The sequence below is a fragment of the Taudactylus pleione genome, unplaced genomic scaffold (genome assembly GCF_031769625.1).
Source record: "Taudactylus pleione unplaced genomic scaffold, aTauple2 ptg000329l, whole genome shotgun sequence".
Lineage (NCBI taxonomy): Eukaryota > Metazoa > Chordata > Amphibia > Anura > Myobatrachidae > Taudactylus > Taudactylus pleione.
In genome coordinates this window covers 2593303-2616075 of record NW_028284730.1, presented here as the reverse complement: position 1 = coordinate 2616075, position 22773 = coordinate 2593303, and the positions used below count along the sequence as shown (strand labels likewise).

General features: G+C 43.4%; 1 protein-coding gene across 1 annotated transcript in view; it reads right to left on the bottom strand.

Annotated features, from left to right (window-relative positions):
- Positions 1 to 2135: 2135 nt before the first annotated feature.
- The window catches only part of LOC148509236 (uncharacterized), a 31711-nt gene continuing 11073 nt past the window's right edge, over positions 2136 to 22773 (bottom strand). Inside the window, exons 5-8 of the mRNA XM_088443192.1 lie at positions 20580 to 20695; positions 13876 to 14140; positions 11164 to 11346; positions 2136 to 4601 (exon numbers count right to left, since the gene is read on the bottom strand). Coding sequence (XP_088299318.1) covers positions 11192 to 11346; positions 13876 to 14140; positions 20580 to 20695 — 536 coding nt within the window. The 3' untranslated portion in view covers positions 2136 to 4601; positions 11164 to 11191. The remainder of the gene's footprint in view (positions 4602 to 11163; positions 11347 to 13875; positions 14141 to 20579; positions 20696 to 22773) is intronic.

Here is a 22773-nt window from a genome sequence, read left to right as displayed (position 1 = left end):
GTCTTTGTGTCACATAATTCCACAGATAGCCCTGTAAAATTCAAGTTTAAGATGGATCAAAGTCAAATTGAATTTTTGGATGTGCAAATTAGTCTGACCAAATCTCATATTGATACTACTGTGTTTAATAAACCAACTGATCGGAATACATTTTTATATGCTAGTGGTTGTCACCCTAGAAATATGAAATTTGGCATCCCCTATTCGCAATTGATTAGGGTTATGCGTATTAACAATGACCCTATTAAGGCAGAGGTACAAATTGATAACCTGATTGATCGTTTTGTGATGAGGGGTTATGACTTATCAATATTTAGTGGGGTTAAAGCGCAAAGTACTTCGGTTGGATTAGGAGGCCTTATTGGTTAATAAGCAAACGAAGGAGGTTGCTAATAAATTTCCTTGGGTGACCCAGTATAACGTGATTTCATCTAGTATCAATAAGGTTTCTAAAAAACATTGGAATTTGGTACAGTCAGATAAAGATCTTGGATTATCTGAATTTAAGCTTATGCTATGCTATTCTAGGTCCCGTAATTTACCTGATTTATTGGTTAAAACTGATGTCTCTGGTCTTGTTAAAAAACCCACAGCAGTTAATTTTCTTGCTAAGAAACCTGGCTGCTTCAAATGCACATGTGTTACGTGCGGCTATTTACTTACTGGTGATGTTTTTTTCCATCCACACTCAGGTAAAAAATTGTATATTAGGTATCATGTTACGTGTGATACAACTTATGTTGTATACCAGATTTTATGCCCCTGTGGCTATGTGTATGTTGGTAAAACAGCTAGGAAGTTTAAAGAGAGGATGGGAGGGCATCGGTCATCTATACGTGCAGCCTTACTGAATGGAAGTAGTGACTAGCCGGTGGCTCGCCACTTTTTGGAGGCTGGACACAGTCTGGTCACTCTTCGATATAGGATGATCGATCATATCCCTCCACTTAAGAGAGGGGGCGATCGAAACAAACTTTTACTTAAAAGGGAAGCGTTTTGGATACACTCCCTTGATGTTATTTATCCTAGAGGGATGAATGAGGTTCACCCTTTGACTTGCTTGTTTTAAATTCTGTGTTGAATATGATCTATATATCTGATATTTTCAATGTGAAGATGTGTATGCTGACAACTTTGATTATGAGAGTTCTTTTTTATAGTTTTTTTCTCATAGTTCCTATTTATTGATTAGGGCTTATGTGCAGCGTAGGTTATACGCAGTCTGTTTTGATATAATTGTCTTGTGACTTTGCAATCTATGTTATTGTGATATGCGTCTATGTTTCAATGTATTTTGTTGCTCTGTTATCATGGTGATGGGATCACTGACGTGCGTCGCGTGGATACGCGATGATGTCATCTTGGTGTGCCTGGTCGGGGCTCCGGCGGGCTGTTGTGACACGTGCTGGGCTTTGGGATAAAAGGTAAGATGTTTCTATGCTTTTTGTATATGTCCTGAAGAAAATCAATATAGATTGAAATGTCGATATACACTTTGTGTATGTGCTATTTATTTCTTGTACTAGCGCTGTGAGTGCCGCACTATTGGATATATATATATATATATATATATAAAATTATAGAAGGAAATTTATAAAAAATGCAAGATTGTGATGAGAAGCTGCCAAGTGAGATTTGTATCTGTCGGTATTGAGGATAGTCTCCTGAAGAAAGATGTGTAAAATGGTGTAAGGTGGATCAAGAGCATTTTCTTAATCTGCATCCAATCATATCATAGTAAGATTAGGCAGGAACTTAATCAGCCTAATTGTTGGATCTGTTCACTTACACTGTATGGACATGAAAATGTATCAGACCCCAATAATTAACATAATGAATAGGCCCCTTACTGAAAATGGAAAGTAGATGATACTAGGAATTATTGCACCAAAATATTGTAAAGCAATTTGTAAAGAATGAAAGGCAGCAAATGGAAATGGAACATTTGTAAATAATCTCTGCACTGATATAATGCATGTGTCTAGGTCCTATATGTTACATGATAATATATATTATATATGTGGATATGAAACTTATAAATTGTTACTACTATATACATATGGAATATGTTTTCTTGGTAGAATAATTCCAGTGATCACACATGACAGTTTAAAGAAAGCAGTGCAAGACACATATATTATTATTATTATTATTATTATTATTATTATTATCATCATCCTTTATTTATATGGCACCACATGGGTTTTGCAGCGCCTAACAAAGTACATAAACAATTGAGCAGAACAAGAGAACAGTGACTCACAGTACAAGATAATACAGGACAAGTACAAGATATATAAACATTGCTGCAACAACGGTCATAACAATCAAATAGTTTAGTGGCAGAAGTCAAGGGTTAGTTTCTGTAAGTAATAGTAAGGGAAGGAAAAGCACATGGGGTAAGAGGGCCCCACTCCTGAGAGCTTACATTCTGAAGAGTAGGAGTAGACAGACATGGGTGGCACAGATGGTGTAGATAGCATGGGACAGAATGTTAGGATGAGGTGGAAGGCTTTCATGAAGTAATGGATCCTGAGAGCCCATTTTAAGTTTTGCAGAGAGTCTGACAGGGAGAGGTAAAGAATTCCAGAGGTAGGGAGCAGCACATGCAAAACCTTGGAGAAAGTCATGGGAAGAATTAATCAGTTGACAGGAGAGGCGGCATTCATTAGCGGAGCAAAGAGGGCGTATGGGAGTGTGAAGGCAGATAAGGTAAGAGATGCAACTGGGAGAGGGGACAGTTGTAGAACATTTGGAGAGGAAGATGAGATGAGCAGCAGCATTGAGGACATATTGGAGTGGAGAGAGGCAGGAGTCAGAGAGCCCAGATAGGAGGAGGTTACAGTAGTCCACTCTGGAGGTGACCAGTGAGTGTATGAGGGTCTTGGTAGCATCCAGGGTCAGAAAGGGTCTGATCCTGGAGATATTTTTGAGATGGAAATGGCAGGACTGTGAAAGGTACTGAATGTGTTGCTTGAAGGTGAGGGAGGAGTCAAGTATAACTCCAAGACAGCGCACTTAGGGGCTAAAGGAGATGGTTGTGCATTCAATAAATAATGAAATTGTGGGAAGTGAGGTTATGCGGGAGGGTGGGAATATGATCACTTTAGTCTTAGACATATTACATATTAAGTATAAGAAAGTGCTGTAAGATAGCAGAGAGACAGTTAGAGATATGAGTCAGGAGAGAGGGGGAGAGGTCAGTATCATCATCATAGTAGATATTGGCAGCCAAAAGAGCCGATAAGCTAACCTAAAGAGAGAATGCAAGAGGTCCAAGACAGAACCTTGGGGGACACCTACTGTTAGTAGAAGTGCACTATATACTGTATATAGTAATTAAGTCTAGAAATAAGGATAGGAGAAGTAGTATAAAAACCATAGACCAATCAGCATCATAACTTATCTATGAGTCTCATTGTTTTCAAGTATTATTCAAATTTGATATAGCCGGAATAGCTGGAGAAACTTTGAATTGGGTATATACACAAGATCTTGCTAAATTAATTGATAGTAATACTAATATTTAGGATGAAACTTTCCGATAGTGTGAAAAAGAAGTATAAGCTTTCAAAACAGAACTGATACAGCACAGGTTAGTGTTAAATAATGTTAAAACAGCCTAGACAGGAGGTTATTGCATAACATTACAATTGAGGATGGGACCACAATGTTACATCTAAACACAAACTTGCCCTATTGGAAATTGCCCTATTGGAAAGTTACTGCCCATTGCCTATTCACTACTGAATTGCTAACTATTCTAATGAAATTGCTATATTCAACAGAAGAGCTGCCATCTCAGCTGTAAGATACTATCTACACCTAACTTATCTGTGACCACCCAGGGTACTACTGACACAAATACATATTGAATATTTTTTCTTGAAAATAACGGTGTCTACAAATATTTAAAGTTTAAACTACACGTTATATCACACGTGCAATCATATATAATTTAATAACAAAGTAACAAAGTAATGTATTTTCTATTGAGTACAAGTAATGCCGCTATTTTAAATAAATAGATAACTATCAAATTGTGTACTGAGCTGAATAAAGTACTCAAAACAAATTGCCGAGTTAGGTTGGAGGATCTTCTATTACTGAGTAGGCAGAGTTGTAGTGACAGCTTTGTGGACGTGCCACAATAAATGTTCTGTTTGCAATAGTTGATTTATAAAAAGGGGAAATGCCAGTAAAAACACAGCAACTGGCACGACAGCTTTCTCATATATATGACCTGTTTTAGATCCCATTAGGGCACTGTTTCATATTGGGGAATAATTGATAATTTTACTGTCTGTGCATTCCACTTTAGCAAATCAATAACCCCATATTGTTTTAGATAGAGTATACTGTGAGTATGGAAATGATCTGTATTACCATTTATATGTTACCAGATTTACATATTAGCCTGTCTCATCCCTTAATACCAGTAAAGAATAATAGATAATAATGACTTTAACATAGAGATCACAGTTTTAAAATGGGCATAATACAAGTTGTGAATTGATGAGTGTGGTGAAAAGATGATGGATCTCTCTTGTGTAACTGATGACCGCAGTCTATATTTTCATATTTAGCCGGCTTCCATTCCGCTGTTTGCAGGTAAAACATAAACACATTGTTAGTATTTTTTGTTTTTTGACAACAGCAAATATAGAAAACATATCAATCAAAGCCAAGGTAAAGGGCTACAAACCGTAAATTAATATCACATATATTTAATAAATTGCAACTTGTTTTATGTAACGATGATCAAACATTACCCGTCAATGTTTATTAAATGACGGGACAAGCTACTTTGACAATCAAAGTTGGTTATAGTCACGACCCCATCCTATTTACTATTACCAACACTAATATTCAAAAATGAGGTTGGTACAGTACTTAAAATGACCCAATGAGAGCAATGAGATGACATATTATAGTAGAAGAGTGACCACAAACAATATAACCGCAGTGTGCCTTGGAGAATGCAATAGACCAGCCCAGTCACCATGTACAGAGCCCAGTGCTGAGTGCTGTGACCAGTATGCAAGACCCATTCTCTACTGGTTAGCATACACTAAAGCGCTCATATAATCTCTGAGTGCTTCTGTCGGGTCTAAGGCGTAAGCAGCAAAAATAGCCTTGCCAGGTTAGTCTAAATAATTTAACATATACAATATAGCGTCACTCATAACACTATACTATAAGAGGGTTGGGCAATACAAATGTGTAGTTTATCTGGGAGGGACTGACTCCTTATAAGGATATATTTTATATACACACACACACACACACACACACACACACTTTGGCTGTTGACATCTGATTCAAATGAATAAAACATATCTTCTTACACAGTAGAGACAATAAGAGGTTATTATAGGGAGAAAAAGTCCTAAATCGGATAGGGCTTCCCTTGGCTAAGTAATGGCTTCCAGTCCAACCCTGCATACAGTACATGAGCCGACAAGACAGTTCTCAGTCAATGTAGTGCACATATAGTGCGATATCTAAATACAGTATATGTGCAGCAAGGGGCCTATTCATCACTGCTTCGGCACGGAGTAGCTGCTCTGGAAATCAGATGTCTCCCCGAATGGCTTCACTGCTCCTTTTGCAGCAGTGAAACTTATCACTGCCGAGTCTGACTCAGCAGTACTAGTGCACCTGCGTGACCTAGAGTTCACACAGATCTTTTTTAACGACCCGGAACTCCTTCCCATAGGTGAGCGCCGAGTGCGGGAGTAAACGCCATCTGAAGATGGCGAATGGTCCCGCAGTCAAGCTCAGAAAATATTGTATTTTCGTAGCTTGATGAATTTCTGTCCCCATACTAGTGTATGTGGGACAGCGGGTCACATCGGAAGTGAACGGTAAGCAGGAGATACTGTATCTGTGATCTCTCCTACATTACCTTTGTGATGAATGGCCCCAAAACTTAATTTCTAGAAAAGCATGTGAAAATGTTAATTTGCCATTGTCATTCATGGTGCATATCGCACCGTGTATGCCCCGCTTTAGTCTCTTTAGCCAGCTGTGCACAAGAGCGTGAGCAAGGTGACAGGGCAGAGAGAAGGGGAGAGAGAGAGAGAAGGGGAGAGAGTGAGAGAAGGGGAGAGAGAGAGAGAAGGGAGAGAGTGAGAGAAGGAGAGAGAGTGAGAGAAGGGGAGAGAGAGAAGGGGAGAGAGAGAGAGAGAAGGGGAGAGAGAAGGGGAGAGAGAGAGAGAAGGGGAGAGAGAGAGAGAAGGGGAGAAAGAAGGGGAGAGAGTGAGAGAAGGGGAGAGAGAAGGGGAGAGAGAGAGAGAAGGGGAGAGAGAAGGGGAGAGAGAGAGAGAAGGGGAGAGAGAGAGAGAAGGGGAGAGAGTGAGAGAAGGGGAGAGAGAAGGGGAGAGAGAGAGAGAAGGGGAGAGAGAGAGAAGGGGAGAGAGTGAGAAAAGAGGAGAGAGAGAGAGAAGGGGAGAGAGAAGGGGGGAGAGAGAGAGAAGGGGAGAGAGAGAGAGAAGGGGAGAAAGAAGGGGAGAGAGTGAGAGAAGGGGAGAGAGAAGGGGAGAGAGAGAGAAGGGGAGAGAGAAGGGGAGAGAGAGAGAGAAGGGGAGAGAGTGAGAGAAGGGGAGAGAGAAGGGGAGAGAGAGAGAGAAGGGGAGAGAGAGAGAAGGGGAGAGAGAAGGGGAGAGAGAGAGAGAAGGGGAGAGAGTGAGAGAAGGGGAGAGAGAAGGGGGGGAGAGAGAGAGAAGGTGAGAGAGAGAGAGAAGGTGAGAGAGAAGGGGAGAGAGAGAAGGGGAGAGAGAGAGAAAGGGAGAGAGAGAGAGAAGGGGAGAGAGAAGGGGAGAGAGAAAGAGAAGGGGAGAGAGAAGGGGAGAAAGAAGGGGAGAGAGTGAGAGAAGGGGAGAGAGAGAGAGAAGGGGGGAGAGAGAGAGAAGGGGAGAGAGAGAAAAGGGGAGAGAGATAGAGAGAGAGAAGGGGAGAGAGAGAGAGAAACAAGGTGCCATAGCAGAGAGAAGGGTTCCCGAGAGAGAAAAGAGAGGACAAGGTGCTAAATCTGTGAGAAGGTATACCAGAAGAAAGAGTAGAGGGTGTTTTTGCCAGTGATTTTTTTTCTAGGTAGTCAGGTTGGGTCGGAGGTGGTAGTGGGGGTGGCAGGAGGGCGCCAATGCTCTCTCTCGCACAGGGCACCAAATGTTTAGTTATGGCTCTGTGATGTCAGGAGGCTTGGAATAATTGATATCTATGGATTGGTATACATGAGCTATGTAGTGTATAAAAACAAAAATTAAAACCTATTGTATTTACTAAAGTGAGGGATGTACTCTGTGTCCTAATTATCTTGCTGTTAGAAACAATGAGCTATCTATATATTTGATCAGTTTATAATAATGTAAACTGTTCCTCGGTAGAGCTCCGTTAGTTAAAGAAATACTGTGCAGACCTGAGGGGAACGTGTATGAATTCTCTTTCATGGCTATATTATTAATGAAAGATTTGGTTATAGGCGGTTGAATAAGCGACCATTCCTAATGATCCAAAGCAGTTAATAAGGGCTATATTTATAAAAGTATAAAAGACATTTTCTCCTATTTTTTAGCAGGAAAATAGGTTCCTATTATTTATAAAAAGTTGAAAAAAACTGAGAAATAGTCAGATCTCTGCTGTCTCACTTTGCCCACAGTGGAAGAAAGTCCCCGTAGATTACAATAGGCTCCAGGAACTTCCACGCAATAGTGCAGTTTTGTAATGCGAAACTATTGCACAAAATCATAACCACATTTGAATGTGTAGCAATAAAAAACGAGCGTTACGTGTATGTTAGTATAAAATGTTGCTATATGTAACACATTGCACATGCACCTATAAAAGTAAAATAATAGTTAAAACTGCCTTTTTAATGCGGCAAGGTTATATAGCATAATATAATAACATCTCTAATGTTTATGTCCCTTTTTTTGAGAAGGGATGGAAGAGCGGAGTAAATAGAACAGTCCCGTATTGCCATTGGTATCGGAGGTATGTTTCCCTATCTAATCCTATCTTACCTCCTGTTGATCCATGGTGCTGAGTGCTTGGGAACATGGTTCCTGCTTGTCACTTGCAATAGTGACCGATGGACAATGTTCTGTGCTCACTGTACGGCAGAGCCTATCGGGCTTTGGAAAGGGAGCTGCGCGTTTGGTATCCCGTGTACCTAGGTATGACATCACTGGTCTGGAGTTGTTCTTTTAGTGTTGTAAACCTCTCACTGTTCCTGTGTTCTACGCGTTTCATACCATCAAAGTACTTTATCAAGAATCTGTTTGAATTCAACAGGAAGTCCTTTTATCTTCAGAAAAACAATCTTAAAATTAATTGAATTAAATGCTTTCCTTCCTATGAAGAAATCCCTACCTGAACATATAACATCGTTCCATTATAATTTTTTACATATTATATACATTTTATATACAATTTTTTAGATATATTTACAATTTTATACCTATAAATAAAATAATATTTTTACATAATATACATTTTAAGACTATGGGCTCTATGTACTCTATGTACTACAATCCGCATTTGTAATGCAGATTGTAGTGTGATATTACCAACTGAATTCGCATTGCAGGGATTTACTACAAATCCCTTGCAGGGACAGAGCTTGCGAGAAAGCTCTGTCCCTGTGAATCCCCTCCGCACACTAGTCATGGTATTTTCGCAAAAAAATGCCGTGACCAGTGCCCCGCGCCGACCGGCCACCGTTGCTACCCCCCGGCACTAAGCCCCGCCCCCATCATTAAGTCCCACCCCCGCGAACGTGGACCCCCCTCCCTTAATTACACTTACCTGCATGATCCGGCCTCCGGTGATGTCTTCCATGTCCTCCAGTCAGCTGATCGCCCATCCTGCACCATGACCCGGTCAGCTGATGACCGGGCTGCAGTGCAGCATGGGAGACCAGCTGACCGGAGGGGAGTCATCACCGGAGCCCCGACCACCGGTCCATGGAGTCAGGTAAGTGACGTGTTTTTTTTTACTATTTTTTTGCAGTGATCAGTTTGCGGTCTGTTTAGACCACACAGCTGATCACTGGGGCCGGCTTCCTTTTAGAGCAGAGTAGGAGCCCGGTAACCGGGGGAGACCCTGGATAACGCCACCTCCAGGTGGCGTTATTATCACAGGGCTTTCCCCGTTGTTTTTTTACTATTTATTTTTAGTAACTTTGGTCAGATCACATTTCCCATTACAATTATGGGAAATGCGATCTGATTACTAAAAATAAGTGATAATTAGGGGTTGGAGTAGAATTTTACGAATTCTACTCCAATTGCCCTATAGTAACTGTAGGTAAAACTAAAATAATGTGAAAAGGGTGTGAAAACATTCATAAAAATAATAAAAACATTCAGTAAAAATAATGTTAATAAATAGAGCCCTATTACCGTTAATGATAAATTGTTATTTATTATTCCTTTGCACATTTGCACTTGCACTTTTGAAAACAGAAACTCAACTCAGTTTCCCACCTTTTTGATGACCTCACTTCCATGCAAAGAGGTCTATTTTTAAACAGAACTAATAAAGTTTTTTTGAAAAAAAAAGAAAAAGTTTTTTTTCCTGAAGATAAAAGGACTTCCTGTTGAATTCAAACACATTCTTGATAAAGTACCTTGATGGTATGAAACGCGTAGAACTCATGAACAGTGAGCGGTTTACAACACTAAAAGAACAATTCCAGAGCAGTGACGTCATACCTAAGTACACCAAGATACCAGGCACGCTGTTCCCTTGCTGAAGCCCGATAGGTGCTGCCCTACAGTGAGCACAGAACATTGGGGTAGATGTACGACATAACGTGCGCTGATACCGCTTCTCCCCGATGTATGATCGGGGGTCTGGGCTTTGCGCCCCTGTCATTATTCGGGCTGCTATCTACAAGACAGCAGCGCCGAGCGGCAGGGCTATGTACGAACGGTCATACCGCATGACCGTTCGGCCGGCTGTAGCTGTCGTTATTGACAGTTACAGCCTGGCGCTAGCCTGTCCCCACAGCAGGAACAGTGCTGTACCTGCTGGGGCTGCTGCCGGCTCCAGGGCTGCACACGGGGATCTCGCGATACCTGCGAGATCCCGCGCATGCTCAGTGGAGCCGGCCGGGACAGAGACACAGCGCATCAGCACTAGGCTGATGCGCTGCTGTCTCTAGCGGGTAGCGCCAGAGGGGGGAGTTAACGCTCCCCCACTCCGGCCAATGAGATGTTCTTACATCTCATCGGTAGTGCTTCCTGCTTCGCCTCAGTAAAGAGGCGAAGAGGGAAGCGGTGTAGCGGCACGTTAAGTGCCGCTATCATACATCTACCCATTGTCTGTTGGTCACTATTGCAAGTGACCAGCAGGAACCACGTTCCCAAGCACAAAGCGCCATGGAACAACAGGAGGTAAGACAGGATTAGATAGGGAGACATACCTCCGATACCAGCGGTAATATGGGACTGTTGTATTTACTCCGCTCTTCCATCCCTTTTAAAAAAAAGGGTAATGAACATCAGAGATGTGGTTATATTATGTTATATAACCTTGCCGCAATAAAAAGGCAGTTTTAACAATTATTTTAATGTTAAAAAATGCATGTGCAATGTGTACATATAGCAACATATTATACTAACACTTAGACACTTAGCACTAATTTTTATTGCTATCATGAATTTATTTTGAAATGAGCTGCTTTACACTCCACAGCGCCAGTCTTTCCCTGTTTTTTGCCTCTCATCTGCAGGTGGCCTTGTGTACTCTTACCAGGCGGCAGTCACACACGGCCACACAGCACATTCGCAGGCACAACTCATTTGCCTTAAAGCAACAGATGTTTTTGGCATTTGGAAATTTGCCGCTGAGACAGACCTTTACTATGTGGTCGGTCCTGGTTAGAGACCGACCACACCATTGGGGTTGAAATGATAAAACAGAGCCCTCGGTGGGGTTACAGATACACTGGTGAGTGCAGGACCATTGCTATTGATGCTACATGGATGAACCAAGATTTCCATATTTTCTGATAAGACAGGGAAGTTCTTCCTATTGGTAACCACAAACGTTGCTGGCCAAACAGGATGACATCTGGCAACTCAGTGGCTAAGCAGAGTGACTAGATGAGTTCTGTACCACATGGGGACTCGCTAATGCACTTGTCCCTGAACTAACCTTTCATGATAATTGTGGTTGAATCCCTTTAGCAGAGGATGCCTTGTCTGGACGTTGTGTATGAAGACTCTGGAGTTGAAGTCAAGGCATTTACAGGCATGGTAAAATCTTCACGTGTTAATATTGATTCGGATCTTTCATGGAAGATTTTGTTATTTAAGAGATTATTCCACTTATCAGTTACTGGAGAAAGAAAGACAAGAGATGGAAATTACATTATTTATCTGAACAGCAATAGCTGGACGGCAGAGGAAGCTATGTGTAGCCAATATACTGAACACAGCATTTACCAGCAGTAGTATATGTACAGTATATAATACTGATTTAACTGTATGTGTGTACTAGAAGCGGGGTAAGAGACCAGTGACTAAGGGGCATATTTACTACAATCCGTATTTAAAATGTGGTCGTAGTGTGATATTTTGCCTAAATTCTCTTAGCGAATTTACTTGAATGTTACAATAAATCCCTTGCGAATCCCCTTTTGAAAAAATACAATGAGCATGTGTTTATGCATGCGCCCCCATGGCACCCTGCTGCCTCTCCTATCCCTGCTCTCCCCTCTGCTCTGCCTGCCCTAGCCCCCTGACCCCTGGTGTAGAAAATAAATAAAATAAAACTTACAAGCACCAGATGGCTGATCGGTGATCTCCTCTCTGTGACCCGATCAGATGTTGCGTGCAGACAGCTGAGATGCAGTGAAAGTGCCGTCTGTCTGGTGCAGGTAAATTTTATTACATTTATTTTCTATTCCTACACCTATGTGATCAGACTGTGGTCTATTTAGACACAGAGGCTGATGATAGGCACCTGCTCTTGTCAGATGTCAGGCAGAGCAGAAAAGGAGTCGGGAATCCAGAGGGAATCCTGCATAACGCCATCTGAAGATAGTGTTATTATCGCATGGCTTCCTGCAGTATTTTCTTTACATTTGAACATTTGTAAATTTAAAGCATGTTGTATTTCTAGTTACAAGTATGGGTAATGTAATCTGATTACTTAAAAAATGTAATGGGTTGGAGGAGAATTTGGCGAATTCTTCTCCAAAAACCCTTTCATACATTTAGGCGATACTTAAATAACGTGAAAAGGAAATGAAAACACCCAATTTCACATTATTTTAGTTAAAATAATATTGATAAATAAGCCTGTAAATTTGATGAAATAACAGCCCTGGCAATTATCAGTCCATATTTGTGCAGCACTTGAAACCAATGGTAATTTTAGACACATAGAGCGTGCAGAGGTGCACGCTAAGGAGCTCATTCAGACCTGATCGCAAGTTTCGGCCACTCGCTGGCAAAAAGGGGCCGGATATTTAAATGAAGTGCTCGCACTGCGTCGCATAAGGACGCCCTTTATGTTTTAGCGGAATTGGTATGAAATACCGCCGGCCCCATGGCCGGCAGTTCGATTCCCGTCAGCAGCAGCCCGACATCAGCAGAGTTCCGAGCAGCGGAAGCCCAACAGCGCTGGAAATCCTGATCGTGGATAGGTGAGTATCTACTAACCTAAGCCCCCTAACCCTAACCCTCCTTAGGGGTGCCTAACGCTAACTTCCCCACCAAGTGCCTAACCCTAATCCCCCCTCTAAGTGCCTAACCCTAACCACCCCCTTCCCCGCTGCCTAAACCTAAGTCCCCCCGGGGGGTGCCTAACCCTAAGTCCCCCCCGGGGGTGCCTAACCCTAACCCTCCCTCCCCCTAGCCTAACCCTAACCCTCCCAGGGGGGTGCCTAACCCTAAGTCCCCCCAGGAGCCCTAAATCTAACCCTCCCCCCCCCGCGGCTGTCCAATCGTGATGCCGGGCGCCGGTCTCCCGGCGTCGGGGAAATGCGGGCGTCTACATCTAGATGCCCAGCATTTCACCCTTGCCGGGATATGACAGTCGGGAAGCCGGCTGCCGGTATTTAGGTATTTTGTAAACCCTTACAGCTCATATGTTACCCACAGTGTATGCACAAATGTGTTATTACGTACGGGACCACTGGTATCAGAACTGGTAAATGGGAAAAACATGGGTGTTCCTGGGTGGAACTGGGAGGTGGCATGTTGTATGGGCGTATAATTGGAATATCACGCTCATATCAGTGAAAGCTGCTGTGTTCTCAGATGCCGAGCCGCCACCACAGGGGCCATGTTCAGACGCAGAACTGCTCCTGCCATACAGCTGTTGCAAGTGTCGGTGGTGCTGAACCGCCGGCTGTGTTGCAGCGCGCATAGACACTGAAAGTGGGTGTCTCAGGGCTTGCAAAGGGAAAGCTGAAACTAGCATTTGCATATTATCGCTGCCAAAGCTCCTCCAACAGATGCGACTGCACTGTACCTCTGAATCAGGCCCAAAAAGTGGGAAAAAAACAACAATTTGCACCTGTACTCATCTATTGGTGCCAGTATGAACCCCATACCGGAGGGAGAGCAGAGTGCAGAGCATGCAGCAGCCACAGTGCGGCACTGCTGATAGCAGAGCTGGGAGGCTGAGGAGTTAATTTTGGAACCCCAGACCGGCCCCCTTAAGCATACCACCGCCTTTGGCAAGCGCCAGTTTGAACAGACTGTCAGTCCTGGCCCAGGGCTAACACATTCCATCTGCTGTTTCTATCACATCAGACCCAGCATCAGCCATTAACCAGATTGCCACAGGCACCACAATAAGGAAAGCTAATCAATACTCATCTGTAATAATGGCATCGTTCACACACTGACAACTTACTGTTTGCTTTTTGTGTCCTAGACAGCACATATTTTAAGCGGTTTGGGATCACAATGTGGTATTCTGGGTCAAATTTAAAGTCCATACGAAAGTTGTTTTCCTCTGTTCCCCGCTGTATGGTTACACGATCTTTGTGTGTGCAAAGGAACAAGCCCAAATTTGTAAAGGACTCAAATGAGTACAAGCGATTTCCAGAATTTTTAATGTAGAAAAATAAATTAAATGTTTCAGGGTCTGTGAAGTTGGGAGTCTTCTCTCCTAGGGGCTAAGTAAGAATCACAGAGAATGTGTTAGGGTTTGCTACATTAATTCATCAACATTGAAAGTACAAAGAAATAAGTAAAATGACTGACTATAGATCAATGCCCACGTGTCACTCCATCCCGCCTGATATACTGTGTCACTCCATCCCGCCTGATATACTGTGTCACTCCATCCCGCCTGATATACTGTGTCACTCCATCCCGCCTGATATACTGTGTCACTCCATCCCGCCTGATATACTGTGTCACTCCATCCCGCCTGATATACTGCAACCTCCTTTTAAGAGGTCATCTTGCTTTGTTATAATCTAGGAGAGTCTTTAAACAATGAATTGACCTTTAAGGCTCTCAATTCCTCCAGGTAATACCAACATGACTCTGGATCAGTATTTCTCTTACTCTTTTCACTAATTTAGCAGCATATTTATTAAGCAAAAATGATGTGGAAATGGCTGTTTCTGCATGATTCTGAGCCACTGTCCCAACAAGAAAATGTTGATAAGTAGACACACAAAATAATTTTTTATCGCCATGATAATATGCAGTGCTAGCAATTGGCAGTTTACAAGGCCCCACTGCCACCAATAATAAATAGGCCCCTTAATTACTTGATATATCTATATTTTTACACCAATGAATTCATAATTTCAAGATGCCTGTGGATAGAGCATGCTGGAGCCTGCAGTGGTGATTAGTGAAAGTAAGCCTTTAGGGGGTATCTGGGCTGACATGTAATGGCATGAGTGGCTCTTAATCTGGCATACATAGTGCATGACAAGGGGCTCTAATGCTGGCATATATAAACTAAAGGGGCATGACAGGGGCTTCTGAGGCTGCCATATAAGGGCATGAGGGGCTCTGTGGCTGACATTTATAAAAGAAAAATTACTACAGAGCTTCTGAGGCATAAAAATGCATGATGGTTATATAAGGGCCGATAATGTTAATGTTAACAGTGCATGAGGGGGCTCTTAGGTATATAAGGGCATGAGGGTGCACTGAGGTATACAAAGGACCTTGTGGAGGGTTCTGATGGCATAAAAGGGGCACATGAGAAGTATATTTTTGTGGGACCCAGAAAAGGAGAGGTAGGACCCCATCTAGGGGTGTAGTTTAAAAACTGATGAGAAACTATAAGGATGCAGCGAACCAAGAAAGTTTGGGAACCATTGCAGTATTTGAATATACATTTCAGAGAGGAGCTCAGCAACAATTGCCGGCAAAACCCAGTTAATGTTATAACAATGTAACCAATGCATCTTTCATGGCGAGCAACCTGACTGCACAGGAAAGCAAACGTTTCACTGAAGGCAGTGTTCATTCCAGATGCCCGGAGGCAAGTTATAACTTGTTCCTCCCCCGTCATAGCCGCTGACACTGTAATGTAGCAATTCACATGCAGACAGGCTATAGATAGACGGTGACGGCAGCTGATGGTCTGACACAGAGCTCTCCACTAGTGTATGGTGGCTTCTCAGGTGCCGGGAAAGGGTGCCATGTATTGGGTGGCGAGACGGTACACTCCGGGTACATAGTTACAGCCCTAAGTGGGGTGAATATGTTGTGAACAATGGAGGAGGAGCCCCTTCAGAGCTCGAGCCCGGCGGCAGGCGCCTCCATTGTCTCCCATAGTTCTGCCCTTGACTGAAGGGGAGTTTGTGAGAGAGCGAGTTTTCTTGGAACCTTCAACTATCTAGATATACGGTTGTACAGCGAATAGACACATTGGGTAGAAATATAAGAGAACAGCTACTGAAAGATGTGTCCCATTGACATGTTTTATCCTTACATATCTATGAATCTACAGACATGAGTGACATGGCCCAGTTACTAGTTTTTATTCATATGGTCTTTAAAGTTTTCTGCATCAAAGAAAAACTACTTGGAATTGTTTCTTTGAAAGGGAGAACTACAAGTAAGGAAATAATTATTTCCACCATGTTGTTACTAATCTTAAATCACCAATAAAATACCGGTACCTTGCCGGTATCACTACAGATGGAGCGAAAGCTATGACAGGTCATGTTAATGGATTTATTGCCCTCTGTTGACAAAATGATGACTTCCCTGATTCCATTGACTACCACTGTATCACTTACTAGCATTTTTTTTCCAAGCATGGGACTCGACACAAACAATGTCATGGACATAACTTTTAAAATGATCAATTCAATTCGTGGAAATTCTATTTCAAAGATGCCTTTTCAGTCTCTTTCTCTTGAGTATGGGAACCAGATCTCATTCTACACACAGGTGTAAGTTGGCTAAGTAGGTACACATTTTTAAAAGAAAATAATTTAGTTTTCAAAGGAGAGGGGTGATGATAAGCACGTGCAGTTAAGAGATGAGGAATAGTTATTAGACCTGGAATTTCTGGCTGACTTTACTGATTAACTTGGTCATATGAACCTACAACTACCTGGGAATAACAAATGTTTTGGTGAAATAATGAGCACAGTTTCCTCTAATGATGAGTGACCTTAGAAACAGTATCTTCAGCCACTTAACATGCAGGACCTCAGGAAAAATATCCCGACTTTGCCTTGCAAACCGATAAGTATGTGAGCGCTGTTATTCAAGAGTCTGAAGGAAAATTCAGTAACATCTGAAGAATTGGAACAATTATCAAGTACCTGTCATTTCCACTAAGATAAGGTTTAGACACTATCAGTGAAACCTCCTCAATGAACCAGACATCTCTTGAAAATCAAATATTAACCCTGAAACATAGGCGCAGGGCTGTAATCAGAAACTGTGGGGCCCAAGACAGTCACCCCCCCACCCAGCATCCTCACTTAAAATTACCGCTCCACCATAAAGATGATAATAGACATCCTGTTGCAAGGGAAGAGATAGCCTTTCCAACATCAAAAATAAATATACATGCAAACCTAAAGCTCACATATTATAGGTTCTATGCCTAAACTATTTCTATTCTTAGAGCAGTGAAAAGTCCTGTTTAGCTGAAAACGAGACTTTTCAGTGCTTTGGGCAATTCATAGAGGGTGTTACTGTGGACCCCCGATTCGTGTATGAATTGCATCACCATACTTTTATATGTTCAGTGCAATTCATAAAAGAACGGAAAGCTCAACTTTCTATTCCTTTCCTGGGTACATATTCTCCATCTCAGGATAGCGTAATATGTATAGTGCACCGAACAGAGCAGGGAAGCTGCATACTTTCCCGCTGTCTGCCCAGCACCCAGCACTGGCTCCGCCCCCTGTTACCCAGTGTCCATTGCAGCAGGTCTCATCTGACCTGCTGCTCTCAGACGTCGGTGCATGCGCAGCGAGAAACAGATATATCGTGCTCCCGATATGTCTGTCTTCTCACTACTTTCCATGATCGTGGAGGGGCACATGAAGACATCAGGCTGGTTAGTGTACATGAATGGCTACTAAACATCACTATATATCACATCGATGTGATGCAATATATAGTGATATTTTTCAGTAGCCACTTCATGTTCTACATGAATAGACCCCCATATCTCCAATCTCGTCTCGTGCTAATTCAGAGTTGATACTGGGACAGACCTTGTGCTAAAGGTCTGTCCTGGTAAAGTTCCTGGAGATCTCCAGTGTGCATGCACCTCCTGCTGCCTCTGGTTCCGGCCGCTCCAAGATCCCTGCCCAGCAGCAGAAGCAGCCTCCCTCACCAGCCCACCACACGTTGCTGTCTGCTGGGCTTGGCAGGGAGGTCACAGCCAGACAGAGATCCTGGAAGGGTAGCCAGCCATGTAATGGGCTGCTGCGGGTGAGAAGAGGCCACTGTGTTCTGAGAGAGGTAAGGTAGCCATATCTATGTTTTTGTGTTTTTTGGGGGGGGCAGGGCACCACTATGCTTTGGTGAGGAAGGGGTGCTGCCACTGTGTTTTAGGGAGGGGGGGATATATATTATATAAGTCTAATGATGAAACTTTCTCAAGGCTCAGACAGGAGAAGATTCATTTTGAAGGTTGGTATCCACAGAAAATTACATGTGAGAAGATACCGTGAGATACTACAGTCGTGTTTCGGCTCGGATCACTTGTGTTAATCTGCATTATCCTACTTAAAAAATTATGTAAATTAAAGAATGTTCCAACCTGACAGATGCACACCTGCGGGATTCCCTGAGACTGGCCCTCACCCAGTACTGCCCTGACCGCCAACAGCTGGTGACTGAGATGCAGACCCTGGCGTCACATTCACATGTAAGGTACTGTATGAATGTATTCTCTGTGCACGTTATTATTCAAAACTTAGGCCCTCATTCAGAGCCACTAGCTAGCGGCAGTACGCTCGTTCCGAGCGATGTTCGCACATCTGCGCATGCGCACGGATCGTTATACGCATGCGCGAACCAGTCAGTGCGGCCGAAATTCATGTGCTCGCTATATAGCGAATGCCTGCTATTTTGAGTGACAGAATGAGGCGTATGTGGGTGGTAACAGGGGAAGGTGCTTGAAAATGGGGAGTGGAGATCCGAACGCAGGCGTGCTTAAAGGTCAAAACGGGCGTTTTATGGGTGTGCATAATTAATACAGCAGCGTCATTGACCACGTCACTGGGTTATTTTATAGCCAGAACTGCTTGCAAGATTGTGGTAGCAAAAACCAACCACAAGAATAGCGAGCAGTTCATACGCTGGTCGATGTACTCGATTAATCTAATAAATAGCGGATATGACGTATGGTGCGAGCGGCCAGAGGGCGTTTTTAACAAATAAACGAGCGTATGTTTTGCTCTCTCGTTCAGACTTAGAGGTGTGAACAGACTGCAATTTGCGAACGAATCATTTGAATAGCCACCCCTTGTTTTTGAACGAACGACCGCAAATAGCGAACGGCTCTGAATCAGGCCCTTATTACGGAATCGTTATGTATTACCGCCGGACCTAAGCCCAGCAGATGAAGATCCCGACTAAGGTAAGAAAGTACCCTAACCCTCCCCTCTCCCCCAGTAACCATCCGTTAGGGGTGCCTAACCCTAACCTTCCCCCTTAGTGCCTAACCCTAACTTCTCCCCAGAGCTGACTAAACCCAGCCCCCCCTCCTCACACCCTAAACCCAACCCTCTGGGGGAGAGTGCCTAACCCTAACCTCCCCCTGGTGGTGCCTGACCCTAACCCCCCTTCCCTAGCCTAACCCTCCCGGGGGCGGGTGCTTAACCTTAAGTCCCCCCGGAAGTCCCTAAACCTAACCCTTCCCCCTCCGCGGCTATGAGCTCCCGTCGGTATTTAGACGCCTGTCATTAGTCCCATACCGGGCTTTCACTGTCGGGAAGCCAGTGGTCGGCATTTCGACCGTTGGCTTCCTGTCTACATCCCCTTATTGCACTGTTTAATTGGGTCTTTTTATTTTAACAACTAAGCATTTATTTTAACGGTTTACCAAATGCTCAGCTGAATACTCTTTATAGCAACAGGAAATAGGAATGGTGTTGGGAAGGTGTGGTAGAGCATGGTTAGTTTTGACACAAGAAAGTAGATCACAACCTACTGAAAGTAGAACATGCCAGCAGTATGTGATAGAAGTAGAGGGTCCCCCTTCCCATCTGCCCCTCTTACCCATTTTTAGTTTGTAAATATGAAAACAAAAAAAACTTGTTGGAACCATTTAGCTGTCTTTCTGTAGTTCAGATATTACTTCTGTGAATCTAACGTTAATTTTATGTGCCTTGAGTTTTGATATGCACCAACGCTTAGCGCAAAAATTGCCTCCATATAAAAAAGGAGTGTGAGAACTTTAAAGCTAGTGGGCAGCATGTATGGTGTAGAGGTCAGCCTCACAGCCCTGAGATCATGAGTTCAATTTCTAAGTGGAGTTTGTATGTTCTCCCAGATTTTGTGCAGGTTTCCTTTGAGTGCTCCAGTTTCCTCCTACACTCCAAAAATATACTGGAAGGTTAATTGGCTTCTGCCAAAAAATAAAATAAAATCTAGAGTGTATGTGGGACCATGTGTTAGGGAATATAAGGGAATATAAGCCGGGATGTACTAAAGCTGAAAATGCAGTAAAACCCCAGAAACAGGGGTTTTACCTACCGCATTTTACATATGTACATATATACTAAGCACTGGAATGCTTCCTCCCAGTAGGTAACACCACCTTCAGGTGGCATTACCCAATCGAAGCCTATTAACTTCTTACCGGGACGCTTACGCTGAGAGGGATCTGATTGGATCGCTCCCAGCCGGCCGCGGGGGGTGTGAAATCGGGAGAGCTGTCCTTTGCGATGTAAATCTCATTTGTAAATATATACTGCAGTAATCAACCGCGGTATTTACCTGAAGAGAGGCGGGATGTACCATAACGCGGAAGCGATGCTTAGTACATCCCGCCCACTGAGGCAAGCACTGATGTGAATGGCCAAATATTCTCTGTACATGGCTGTAGAATATGTGTGTGCTATATAAATAAATATAAAATAAATTTGTGCAATTTACAGAACTCACCAACAGTTGCAGGTGTCCAGAATCGTTCGGTATGCAGGACAGATACAGGCCCGTCTCAATTTCTTGTATAGTAACAAGAGCCTTTTTTCCCCTGTATATAGTAAGTATGAATTGTGCTGTTGGGTGAGACATACAGTATATTAGAGAATTAATATTTGCGTGTGGTGGAAATTACATTAAAAGACAGTGAATAAATATCACATTAGATCAAAATTGACTTGAACTCTGAAATAAATAAAAGAAAACTGGCAGCTGTTTCTTCAGACAAGTTTTCATAGTCAGGAAAATGTAGGGAATTCATTTTAAATATATTGCCTCACTTCAGAAACCTAAATGAGTTGTCTCTTCCTTGATCGCGGGGCTAATATTTATTAAAGTGGAATTAGATTCACTCTTCTGTCGCTTTTGGGCAACCTCAGTTCCAGAGCATCACTGCTCTCTGTACAAGGATTGCTGGTGTCCTGCCCTGCGGGGAGTTCAGACTCATAATAATGCATATGACCAATACTTGTGCAGTAAGGTTCAACCGCTACCACACCACAGTCAGTGGCGTAACTAGGGTATTTGGAGCCCAGGGCAAATTTGAAAACGGAGCCCCCCCAAAATCCCGATATGTGCGTGCGACGAAGGCGCGAGCGGCAAAAAATGGGTGCGGTCACTTAAAAATGGGGAGTGTCAACATGACACACCCCTTTATTTTCACGCTGAACATTCCCATCCATATGCACCTTAACCCCAGTAGTACCCCTTATACAGTACCCCCAGTATGCAGTTGTGGTCCCTCTTATGCAGGCCCATAGTAGTGCCCCTTATACAGTATCCCCAGTAGTGGTCCCCCTTACTCAGTGCCCCCAGTAGTGGTCCCCCCAAATGCAGTGCCCTATGTAGTGTTCCCCCTTATGCAGTGCCCCCAGTAGCAGTCCCCACAATGCAGTGCACCCAGTAGTTGTATCCCCTTATGCAGTGCCCTTTATATAGTGCCCCCAGTAGTAGTCCCCACCCCCTATGCAGTGCCCTTTATATAGTGCCCCCAGCAGTAGTCCCCCCCATGCAGGTTTCCCAGTAGTGGTCCCCCTTATGCAGGCACCCAGTAGTGATCCCCCCTATCTAGTGCCCCCTGTAGTGGTCCCCGCAGTGCCCCTAGCAGTAAGCCCCTTATATAGTGCCCCCAGCAGTAGTCCCCCCCCCCTCCCATGCAGTGCCCCCAGTAGTGGTCCCCCTGATGCAGGCTCCCAGTAGTGACCCCCCCTATCCAGTGGTCCCTGTAGTGGTCCTTCCTCTTATTGCCCCCAGTTGTGGTCCCCCAGTGCAGTGCCCCTAGCAGTAGGCCCCTTTTATAATGCCCCCAGTAGTAGTTCCCCCCCCCCCAAGTAGTGGTCCCCAGCAGAGGTTCCCCCTCCCGATTAAGTGCCCCCTGTAATAGCCCCCCCAGTAGAGGTCCTCCTAATAATGGTGCCCCCAGTAGAGGTCCTCCTAATAATGACACAAAAGGAAGATCGCACCAAGGGAAATTGTATCAATACTACATTCATGCAAAAAACCCATACAGATATTACTAAAAGCTCAATTATGTATCCTATAATATTGTGGGGTGCTATTCCCAGACCCGAAATGCAAATTCATCAAGAAATCAAGAAAAAGGGGTCCTTGCAAAGGAATGCATCTATAATTGCATGAACGTATAATAATAAAACTTAACCTTTAATAATACATATTAATAAACACATAATTACAAACAAATCCAGCTAATTAAAATGGGTATAGATAAGTGAAGAAAATAATCAAGTAAGAAAATAGGTATTAAAATAAATGCTGTAATTATCACTATGTCCCATTAATTAACTGCTAATGTAGAGAAGATATAGTTCAAGTATATCAAGTTCTGTACTAGAAAATGTATCAGTTGACCAAGGTATTGTAACGGGATATAAAGAGAAACAAAGGCCCTCATTCAGAGCCGGACGCTCTGAGCAGAGCGCACGCTCTGAATGAGGTCCTCCTGGACGCTCGTATAGCTGTGGGTCAGCACCCACAGCCTATACGAGCGTGCAGGGTGATGGTCGCGATGGTCTTGACCATCGCCACTGCGAGCCGGAGCCTGCGGTTGAGTTTCTCAACCGCAAGGCCCGGAGTGATTTTGGCTCTATCAGAGCCAAAATCACTCCCACTGACATCACTAGTGATGTCAGTGGGC